The sequence below is a fragment of the Lepisosteus oculatus genome, chromosome 2 (genome assembly GCF_040954835.1).
Source record: "Lepisosteus oculatus isolate fLepOcu1 chromosome 2, fLepOcu1.hap2, whole genome shotgun sequence".
NCBI classification, from domain to species: domain Eukaryota; kingdom Metazoa; phylum Chordata; class Actinopteri; order Semionotiformes; family Lepisosteidae; genus Lepisosteus; species Lepisosteus oculatus.
Window position 1 is genome coordinate 48,341,192 of NC_090697.1, and position 12,027 is coordinate 48,353,218.

The following is a 12,027-nucleotide window of genomic DNA, read 5'->3' on the forward strand; positions in this document are numbered from 1 at the left end:
ATATGACCATGTAAACCATCTTATTTAGCCTCACCCCTTCCAAATCTCTTCAGCTAAGTAATGTGGGACATGTAATCAGATTCCCTTTTCTTGGTTATTAGATGCTCAAGAAATTTTTTGTCTTATATTTTCACAGAATTTCAGCATGTAGCAAAATAACAAATAATTGTGCAGCTTCTTATTTTGTTTTGAAAATATCTATATATTCAAAATTGCTTTAAACATACTTATTTTATTAAAACTTTTTACCCTTTTCACTCTGATGTACTGTATAATAAATCCTTTGTCTCACAGGAGGTAAACCCACCAAATTTAAACGGAGATACAACAAATTGTTAGACCTGTGAAATGTTTTGAAGCCCAATCTTCAGGGGATTAAAATGTCCATTTGTTTTCTTTTACAGATGCCCATTGTGGAAAAGATTAGAACTATTGCGCAGAAAATCTATGGAGCTAAAGACATTGAACTGTCACCAGACGCTCAAGCAAAAATAGACTGCTACAACAAGCAGGTGAGTGTACAACAATAGCTTCTCATGGGGAAAGTGGAGTTAGCACAGCAATCTGCAGACTAATTTGAACTTGGTATCATGAACAGTACTCTTTTAAGTGCCCCAGAAAATATTTTTGTAACATAAAATCAAGAGTGTTTTTGTTATACTGTAAACTGTACAGAGCATTGCTGCCTCTCAGCGCTGGGGCCTTGGGTTCAATTCCTGGGGTGCTGTCTGTGCAGTTTGTATGTTCTCCCCCTTTTTGCTTGGGTTTCCTACGAGTGCTCAGGTTTCCTCCAACAGTCCAAAATATATATATATACTGCTGGACTGCAGTATACAAAATAAAATGTATTGGTGTTGTACACAAGGTTTAAATGGTTAAAAGATTCAGCTGTGTGGAGAGAAGTAAATGCATCAGTAATCTTGTTGAAAGACTGATGATGTCAGAATTTAGAAATGGTTAGAAATTATTTGACAATTGTGTACAACACAAGTACTTTTTATTTCTTTTTCGAATGTGTATACTCATTACTGTTCATTACTGACCTAAGCATTTTGAGACCATTGCCTTTTTAGGCATTATATAGTATACCCTAAAGTTTATTAGTATGATTGAGTACAGAGAGGCTGGGGGAGAGAACAATGTTCATTCTTCATCTTTGTAAAATGACATATCTCTGAATCCCTCAACGGATAATAACTCATATCTTGTATATTGTGCACATACTGTAACCCACTTAATCTTTCCCATACAGTTATAATAGTGGGTGTGAATTGTGTGGGGGGAAACTGAAATTTGACTCCCCAGAGCCTGTGGGAATGTCTGATATGCTGTTGCAGTTAATGGAGAAGAAGTGGAGGTGCTGCCTGTCAGATTTGTGTGAATAAAGCAAAGGTTATTCACAAAAAAGTAAGATGTCTTGCAAGTGTGGCTTCACCTAATAAAGCCTTTACAATCTAAAAGTGTGAATTATAATTCCACGTTTTTATGTCATGTCAAAATGATCTGCCACGAACAGCTGTTTCTCCCTAAATAGGATTAATCAGCAGGGCATAGCTAATTTGACCAGTAAAATGTGCATGTACAGGGGGTGGACAACATAAGGGAAACAAACAACAAATGGCTCATATTTTAAAGTAAATTGCAATTAAAAACATGTGTTTCTTCTTAATTTGAAAGCTAAATAAGTATATGTTTCTGACACCATAAAATCAACAATTTCATGTGCGAGTTTCTAAAGCAGCATGAGAGAATTTGAAAGAGATAAAATAGATCGTGTCAAAATAAAAATGGCAAAATTATTTAATGTGTCAAAGGCAACAGTGTCAAAAATCATGATGACATATGCGAAACAAGGGAAAACAGCATCAGGAAAAAGCAACAAAAAAGTCACAAGATAAACACTTAACAGATATAGTTAGACAGACGCTTAACAGGATAGGTTCTAAAAAACACAAAAAATACCACATATCTGAATTTACAGCTCAATGACCCAGACACTACAAAAACTGAACATCATAAGCTTCACAAAGCTGATATTTATGGAAGGGCTGCCATTTGGAAATTGCTTATAACCTTATTACCAATGCTGTAGCAACACTGCGTGCAATGAGCACAACCTGGACTTCTGAGCAGTGGAAGAAAGTAATATGGTCTGATTAATTGTCTTTAACTCTTTTTCTACATCATGATGGCCTTGTGTTTGGAGAAAGCCAAAGGAAGCTTTCAAACCACACTGCCTGTTCCCAGCTACTTAACATGGTGGTGGATTTTTTATGGTCTGGGCAGTCATGTCGTGTAAGTCATTAGGTCCGATTATTGCTAATGGAAGATGAAAGGCCAAGAAATACACCTGACACCTGAAGAAGGCTCCATGGCCAAAACGTTGTGTTTTCTTTCTTCTCTTTCCAGCATGGAATAAACCTATTACTTGTTCCTTTGCAGCCTACGCATGCTGACACAGCTATCCACCTGAACTACAAGAAATACAAAGCCATTTTAGGACCAGGTGCACCCTAAGGTGCAAACTACTTCCTCAAGATCTTCTCATATTCCAAGATGATAACGTACACTCCCCGTAGACTCTGGTTAATTTCATGGCCTCCCCAATCACCAGATCTAAACATCACTGAACCACTATGGGAAGATCTGGAAAGTGGAGTGCAGAGAAGATTTCCACTTCCTTCTATCAAGGAACTAGAGGCTCTGCTTCTTGTAGAATGGTCTAGTATCACAATAGAAGCAGTTCAGAACTTGTATAATAGTATTCCAAGAAGGTTTGAAGTCATTCTGAAGGCAAAGGTTGACCAATCTTCTTATTAGTTAATAAATATTAACATACTGATTGATGTTTCTATTATTTCATCGACCCCCTGTATTTGCTTTTTGCACACAAAAAAAACACCTTAAAGGTTTGATTGCAAGCAAATGGTAATGAATTGTGGGAATTAATCATTTCTATATTTTGCTCTCATGTAATAGAATCCAGATTAGCTCATTCAAAGTTTTCTTGTATCTTTTTTTGGGTGGGAAGTTTTTTTTTAGTATAATGAAGAGATCACTTTTATTTAGTTAATTTAGTAAGGTCGGGCTTATTCTTTTTCTCATTCTTTCCTTTCCAAGGGTTTTGGAACCCTACCTGTCTGTATGGCCAAGACTCACCTGTCACTATCGCACCAGCCTGAAAGGAAAGGGGTGCCCACAGGCTTTGTCCTGCCCATTCGGGATGTGCGTGCCAGCATTGGAGCAGGATTCATCTATCCTCTGGTTGGAACGGTGAGTGTGAACAATTGATTTCTGCCTTATGTGCTATTGGAAAGGCTTGTGTGGATTAACCAGGTAGATCTCGCAATAGATTGCTGTTTTCTTCCATCTAGCCATTGTTCCAATATTGTTTGGGGCAAGGCCACAGTGCGCTGGTACTGTACGTGTTTAGCAAAAGGGAAATGAATTTGTCACCCTTTATAATGATTTACGATAACTTCTGCAGTAAAGTTTTTTTTTTCTTAGACACCTTTAAAGTAACATTTAAATCTTTACATGAAGCAGGCCCAGTTCCTTTCGCCAGATCAGATAATGATAATAATGATGATAAACTTTATTTTATTTGGCTCCTTTTAAAAGTGGCTTCTCAAAGCACTTGACAAAAAGAAACAATGATTGCGATTGCCGTTAGGTGGGAATTGGAAAGGAATTTGTAAAACAGAATAAAAAATGCTAGATACAGTATACTCCCTATTGGCTACATCTTGACTTCAGGCATGCTGGGAAGCTAGCGCTCCTGGCTGATCTGGAAAACAGTGTTGATCAACATGTACTACTGTGTTACAGTTCCTGGGGAGTTCTAGGCTGCGTGTGTGTACATATATATTTGGAACTGTCTGAAACTGTAGACTGGAAGCACTGAACTGCACAAAGCTGATCTTTGCTTGGTTTGCTAAAACGCTCATGGGGTGGCTCTGGAGCAGAGTTCCAGGGGGGGTCGGAACTCGAATGTTTGGAGAACGAATATTGGGATTTGGCTTTCTAACGTCCGTTCAAGCCAAGTATCAGCCAGGCTGCAAAATTACAAATGAGCCACTAGCAAGCTAAAATGTGTGAGGTGCCGATGAGTCAGTCTGTTCTGGAGGAATATAAATAATTAGTTTTCATTGTTCTTTAAATTTTGCTAGGATTTGGGGTTTAAAAGCTTAACTTCTGCATGGGCACACATTTCAAGATCTATACTTATGTTAATGAAGGATGAAGGGGTGTCCCTGAGCCATTTGTGTTTGGTTCTGTCAATATTTATTCTAGAATTGAGGGGATGGTTCGTCTGTGATTGGTTGCAGTGGTCCTTTGATCACTGGGGTGGCAGTGTTCCCTGTGACCTTCTCTTCTCCGTGTTAGGGTAAAAGTCACTGTTTGGGCCGAAAGATGTTCACGTGGACATAGACGTTCAGCATCTGTATCATCCTTCTCATTTTTGTAGTGTCGGGTTCTGGAATCTGACAAAAGTGCTGCTGCTGTTTTAAAATGGGCAGTGGGCTTGGTGGTCATTTTCTCATTCCTAGAAATGTCAGCTCGCATTTCCACGGTGAAGACACCTCGCTGTTATCAGTAGAAACAATGCAGGTTTTGTTACCTTTTTAAATAATTCAATTAGTATTTTGTTTTTGTGCAGCCTTTGCAAATATTGGAGCAGTGTGTGTACTTGATTAAAAAAATTAATGTGAGATATATTTGCTAAAACCTAAGGCACTTTCAAAACGTTTGTTTAACCCTTCAGTGTTGACCTGTTCTTTGTTACATGTGGTTTCACCACAGGGAATGTGAAACCCCTTATATACATATATTGGGAGATGAGGATCATATTGGAGGGTTTGGGTTTCTGTATAAATTTGGTTTTCATTAAATACTGCTGTTCCCCTCCCACATATGATCAGTTCTGTGTTTCCTTTTGTCCTGAAATATCCAGCTGCATCACCTGAAGTGTATTTTTTGCAATTAAATCTGGCCCAGAAATGCCAGGAATCTGCACTGTTGTTTTTTTGTTGTGAAGTAACATGAGCCACGGTTTCACTCGCTGTGTTTATGCAGTAATACTGTTGCACAGTGAAGGCTTTAATAGCAAGTACTTGTAAGACACCTGTTGGTCTTTAATAAATACAGTATAAAGAGCATGTTTAAATTTCCTTAATATATGATATTGTATGATAAATCCTATGTGATGCAGACTTTAGAGAATGAAATGTCAATAACAAAATAAATGGTAGTGCTATAAAATGTATTTGCTTTTAAAAATTATATATGGGCATCTGAAATCCTTAGAAGGTTTGACGTTTCAATGGGAATCAGTAAATCCATGATTTAAAATCAGTGTTAAGCCATTAAACATGACTGTATGAAGTTTTACCAATCTGTCACTTCACTTTGTATCCCATAGCTCATGTGTGTTGCTTTGCATTGCTCAATTTGGAGGTGACTTTCTAAGATGGTTAAGATCACTTTATCGGCCATATACAGTTTTTTGTATTAGGAACTTGTCTATTTGCACACCCCAACTTGCTCTCCATGAGACACACAGACAGGGAGAGAAGCTTGGGGTTAGAGCGCAGGATCAGCCATTTATACGGCGCCCCTGGAACAGTTGGGGTTATGGGCCTTGCTCAGGGGCCCAAAAGAATAAACTTCCTCATCAGGCCGTGTGATTCGAACCGGCAACCTTCCAGCCACAGGCGCAGATCCTTAGCCACAGAGCCACCGTTGTCTTGCCCACTGGTGAGTTTCTACTACACTACTAAACTACGCTTCTCACCTGAAAAAAGCCTCTTACTGTCTGCTGGTGCTTACAATATACACGTTCCCGTTTCTTCAGCTAATCGCCAGTATCTTCAATAGTGCTATCTGGATCCATTCAATCCCCAAATACTTGTAAATAAGACACTGTTACATGGAGGAATAATTGAGCTATGATGACATGGTCATCAGCATTATGTTTATGTTTGGCATAAAGAAGTTGAGATTGCTTATGCCTACTGTGAAATGTGAGCAGGGAAAATACATATTTTTAGGTTGTTTTGCATCTATGGGTCCTGGAGATGGGAAGGATTAAGAATTCCACCACTGAAGCTCAAATCTGACTGAAAGTTGAGATTCCAGTAAGGCAATGTACTGTGCAGTATAGATAACGTACATCCAGATTAACAAATGGTTAGCTGCACATAAAATAAATGTTTCTGATTGGCCACCTCTGTCTCCAGACCTCAATCCAGTCCATCGTTTGTGTGCCGGGCTCATGAAGGAACCAAGAGGTGCGATAGACCAGGAGCATTTCTGCCTAGAGGAATGATCAGAAATCCCCAGTCAGAGGTGCCAGAGCCTCATAAGCACTATAGCAGGAGTCTTGTCAGTGGAGTTCATGCCAGGATATATAAAAAACTGACTACAATGGTATGAATAAATGTGGCCCTCGTGTTATCTGGAATTAAATTATTTGTGACAAATATGACTTTGTTCTGTGCTGTGCTATTAGGATTCCAGTATACCATTTTTAGATTTTCCATATAAGCGGTACCTTTAAGCCAATCCATAAATCTTGCTATAGTAAAAGTACTGTATTCTCAAAAGTCAGTTAAATCAAACAGGGTGAGGAAGCCCATCACAATATCCACTTCAGCTCCTTCACATTTTGAATACAATACCACTCCCTTATCTCTTATCTGTATCCGTATACCACACTGCCATGTGCTTTAAATTACTTCATTATAATCTGAGATCATATTTAATAAATTTATTTTTAGGGAAAGTTATATTAATATACGTAAATAATGTAAGTCTTAGTAAATATAAGTCTAAATAAATATATAAGACCTATATAAATTTAAAAGGATAACATTTCTTTAATTCATAAGTATATTTTTAACACAAAGCTGTGCTAAGCAATTAATAAAAGTGTTAATTTTATTATCAGCACTGTAAAATGTAACATATTACCCATGTCACTATTTTATTTTGGATGCAGAAATGGTTTGTACATTATTCTGAGGGGTATTTGTATCATATGCAGTTTTGTATATGAGATCTGTACCTCTGGATCTAAGAGTGAAGCTCAGTGTCCTGTCATTTTTATTCCAAATGTCAATGTATTTTGGCTACACAGGCTACCAGATTCCACTGATTTTCCAAAAGACGGTTGCAGTTCCAAGGAACTGATAAATCTTCAGGATTTTGTTTTCTGGGAGATCTGTCTTGTTTCAGGAGTCATTTTTTTTGTGAAGATGGATAAAAATCAGTCCAGCAGGAAAAGACGGTCTGATATGCCAGGAGCCAAGGTGGCTGTGGTATTGAGGAAACCAGCAGCTTGTGTTGCAATGTCTGTATTGAAGCCTCATTATCTGAACTAAGGGTTTTTAGCCTATTCTGACAGAGAGACTATTTTTGAAGAAATTCCTCAGAAGAAGGATTAAACCAATTCAAATCAAAATCTAGAATTAATAAGCAGTGTTGTTGTAAATATGAATGTATTAAAATTAGAATAGTTTCCATTCGATTCTAGGGTCTCCCTTGGATAGTTGTTGAGGATTCCCATGTGTAACCTCTTTAACAATTCAAATCTTAATGAAATAGAAGCATACCCAATTTAGAAAGAAATGTAAACACCCAAATGTGCAGACCAGGGGTTGCATGTGGTTCCTTTTCTGCTAAATTTACTGTTAGGTTGTCTGACTTATTAGAAAGTACCCCTTTGTTTCTGATTGGTGAACCAAAGGTGGTTTATAGAGAAGGAGAAGAGTCCATGCTTTGGGAGAAAATGACAGTGTTGTTATTACCTGGCATTGCAATAATTTGATATTCATTCAGCACAGCATCTTATTAGTATTTGCTCTTGTAGTGCAGTATTTTAACCTAATGTCATTGCTTTCACAAAATGTGAAAGTGCTTTGTGTGGAGACACTGTAATTTACAGTCAGTAACAATGAATGAACTATGACTCATTTTAAAGAACTGACTCACAAGGCCTTTTTGAATAAAAGTGACATTGGTCAAGTCACAGCCCAGAGTGACACAGGCATGACACAATTTCCTGCTGGGAACACTGTTACGGAGTTATCGCATCAGGCACAAATTTCCTTACTTTGGAGTACACTCTGCAACATGAATTCCGGGATTGTTTTTGTAACCTCTCTCGTGAAACCATCAGGGGGTTCTGGGCCAGGAAGGAAGTGCTTCCTGTGGAAACAGGTTCCTTGATTTCATGGGCAAGTGTCCTTGCGTGCTGGTCAGGCCTGGAGGCTGTCCCTGAGTGCCTGTACTGTCAGAATGAAAGGCAATGAAGCAGCACGCTGGGTAATGGCCATAGATCCTCCATATGGAGCATTTTACCACTGTGCTTTTCCTCTTTCATCTCGGACAACCCTGGGAGCCCTCCAGTGAATTGAGGAAAATACTTGTAATTACTTTGAACGTCTGAAGTAGAAACTATAGACCCATTTCTGCTTTGCAGGAGGTGTTAGCATAATAGTGTCTTTTATTTTCATTTCCAGTCAAATAGTAATAATAAATACAATTGACTTTGTCTTTCTAGGACATTCATTTAGCACACTGTAAATGTTAAGACATCTGAATTTTTTTTTCCATTTGCTGTGTGCATTATTTCTTTGTCTAAAGGAATGTGAACAACATTTGTTATACTGTAAACATCAGTCCTACTATAGAATCCTTTAAGCGTTTTTGTTTTTTTTTATTTTTAAATTACTCAAACATATCAGAACTCTTGCGGGGAAAAAGCTCTAATGGAAACCTAAAACATGAATATATCCTAACTGGGTTGAAAAATTGAATCCTTAAAATGAAAAATATATTCTTCAATTATTCTTTGAATGGAATTTTATGTTGTTAGTGAGTTGGCAAAATATTTTAGAAGTTGCTTATCCTGTATTCATTCAATTTAATTGACATATGACAACACTTTACTAGCCATTCATTTGTTTTTTTGTGTGTTTTATGTTTTGCTGTCTCTTACGTTTATGGAACAGCAAAGAAAGGTTTCAAGAAGGTCTTGATTAAGAAAAATTTGTACAAATATCGTTTTTCATTATGGCTGTGATTTTACATATTCTAATGTTGACAAGGAGGACAGGAGGTAGTAATCAATTTTGCAGAATCCTGGTATACAGTGAATGTGCTTAGACACAAGCTTTAATCCCAGCGCTGGGCCATATATAGACCGAATGAAAATAGCAGTCTCTTCAGATCCTAATACATAGAGACTGTATTTCTGTTTCCCAAACACTTGTGTTCTATCAGCATTTCCACTGAGACCAAGGTATCCTAACACAGAAAAAGTTTTACGGAGCTCAGTCAAGGAAGCGATAGGAGAGAAGAAGCCAGATGTTTTTCGGGTGTGTGTTATCATGAACCCAGACAGCTTTATTTGTCCTGTCTAAACAGTGGGAGTTGATGCTTTTGCCTGTTATTGTTGGCATCGTCTTTGTATTTTGTTTTTTTTTTGTTTTCCCTCGAAAGATTTCCAAACTAAACGAGCTAGATGTTATCAGGTAGGTATCTCTGCTAGCACAAGCAGCGCTTTTAATTAACACTGACGTGGTTCTTATCCCAGCTCTGTGTCACCGTGACCTCCGGGTCACAGCACTCTCAAAGGTGGACAGCTGACGGCATGGCTTGGCCATGCCCCAGCTTGGCTGCTGGGGGGAGCAGGAAGCTTGGGGGTACAGACTCAGGAAAGCGCTGATATCATACAGCTGCAGTGCTCCGAGAGAGGGGGCTTTCTGATGGGCCTTCACATTCTCCCCAAAAAGGCAAACTCTGCTTTATAACATAATTTGCTTTAGTTATGTTTCATTTATAGCAAAGAGCTTTGCATCTGCAGTCTTACAATGTATTTTAATTGGAGCAACCTTTAGTGCCTGCAGTGCGGTGCTGAAATTCTACTATGTTAAAAGTAACATATGTTGTAACATTTGACAAATAGCTGTTAAATTGATTTTTGCAAACTGGGTACCCTAATGTAGCGCAGATTTGATTCCTTCTCAATAAGTATTTTCTTTGTCTGGCCTTTAGTGTGATTGAACTCTACTGAATTCGCTACAATACAGGTGACTGGGTTTGTTTATCTCCAGATAATGGCTAATGTCAAAAGCACCTGCACAAAATGTCCGTCTATTATCAAAATTACACTTGTACTGGCGAATGTCATAACAATGGAGAAAGGACGCTTTAAAATAGTCAGTCAACCCTAGCCAGCATGTGTACTGCGTGCTGGGGAGAACATGCAAGCTCCACACGGAATGTGCCATATTGGAGTCCAGTACCCATGATCTATATGAAGCAGCAGTGCTAACAGATAAGCTGGACACAACATTTTCCCCAATACTTTCTAATTCAAATATAAAGGAAACTCAATCTCAAAGACGACAACTAACATTCAACTACTGCGTTGTCAACCAACTTGTAATTCAGAAATCTGAGAAACAAAATGCAGTCATTAACAATGTTTACGTTACATGCTGTACAATTATTAAGTTAATTGTAAGGCTATTAAGTTTTACTTACACACTAGAATAGGTCAGACTCTTTAATTTGTGTACATCTGAACCCAAAAATAATTGCATTCTAGAAGTGACTAAAACTTTTGTCACTAAAAATTGTGTTAAACCGTTAAAATGTTGATTTTTTTCGCAGTATGTTGGTTTGTGTGTTGGGAATGTAATTGTGTAACTACTGGAGCCTTAGAATAAGAAAATAATATTTCGTATTCTGGCAATAATGTGGAATTGCTCAAGGATTCTGCCACATCCCAGACACATTTGTCATTAAGATATAAAACCAGAAACATGTTCCTGTCAGAGTTCCGCAGTATAATAGTGCATTGTCTCTACAGGACAATGGAGAAATTTCCTTGGCAGTCATGCTCTCCAAGTATAGCACATGAATGTTTGATTAATATACATTCTTATTCAGTTAAGTGCAGAAGGTGAAAGTTTCCTAGAAGACCTAAAAGCTATTGTTAGATTATTATTTAATCTATTTCATCAATGAAATTCATCTTTGCTTTTAACCTCATCAGGCTTTCTGGAAAGTGCAATATGATTTTTCGTTTGTACTGTATCTGACCATTTTCATAGATGTATATTAAATGTTATTACATCTTCCTGATTATTTTATTGCTGTAAATCCCCTTAAATCTGGAACCACTGAGATTTTTCCTGGTTAGTACTTGTTTTGAATCTTGATTCACCACCGTTTTGTTTTAAATGCAACAAAAGAGAATTTAAACATTATGAGACTGCAAAAATAATGTTTAAAGAAATTACTTAATTAAAGTAATGATGTTTCACAAATAAGTATTAGAAGTGGAGTTATAATGCTAATAAAATTAATGTTGGAAAAGGGGAGTGGAATTAAAAATTAAAATGATTGAATTATAGCAAATAGCCTAAGGGATGAAAGGAAAATGAGAATTATAATGGTGAGCTTTCTGTACATATGAATTAGTAGTTTGTTTTCCTTTTTCATGTGCACATTTTGAACAATTTTGTGTCCTTTAACCTTTTACGAAAGGTGTCTGAAAGGAAACCTGCAATCAAAAAACTATTTATTCTAAGACAGAAGAAGAAGAAGACAGAGAAGCAAATGCAGGAAAAGTAAACAGGAAATACTTTGAGTAAGCCTGCTTTTAGTTAGATCTGTGAGGGCTTTTACAAGTTAGAAAAAAACACTGGGACTGTAAAGGTGATTGATGATGAAACCAGCCACTAATTTATTTGGCCTGTGGTGTAACAGCTGCTTTGGTTGGACTGTGCTGTGCTGAAAGAATCGCAGATTGTTTGGGTTTTTTTTTTCAGTTATGGATTAAGAGGGTCAAAAAGACTATGTTGGATGCAATAATTTCTTGTATTGTAACATTGTGGGTCTTTTATTAACTGGGGTTCTATGAGGAAACCACACAAATTTGTTATACTGTAAATAGTCTGTTATATAAATCGTCAACTACATGGTAGTGTTCACTTGTCCATAAAGTTTTCAGAC

At 37.4% G+C, this 12,027-nt stretch overlaps 1 protein-coding gene across 2 annotated transcripts in view; it reads left to right on the top strand.

Moving 5' to 3' along the window:
* Window positions 1–12,027, top strand: part of mthfd1l (methylenetetrahydrofolate dehydrogenase (NADP+ dependent) 1 like) — a 113,029-nt gene that overhangs the window by 78,715 nt on the left and 22,287 nt on the right. For both annotated transcript variants that reach the window (XM_015349241.2, XM_015349231.2), the window contains exons 25-26: window positions 405–512; window positions 3,121–3,273. In XM_015349241.2, coding sequence (XP_015204727.2) covers window positions 405–512; window positions 3,121–3,273 — 261 coding nt within the window. The remainder of the gene's footprint in view (window positions 1–404; window positions 513–3,120; window positions 3,274–12,027) is intronic.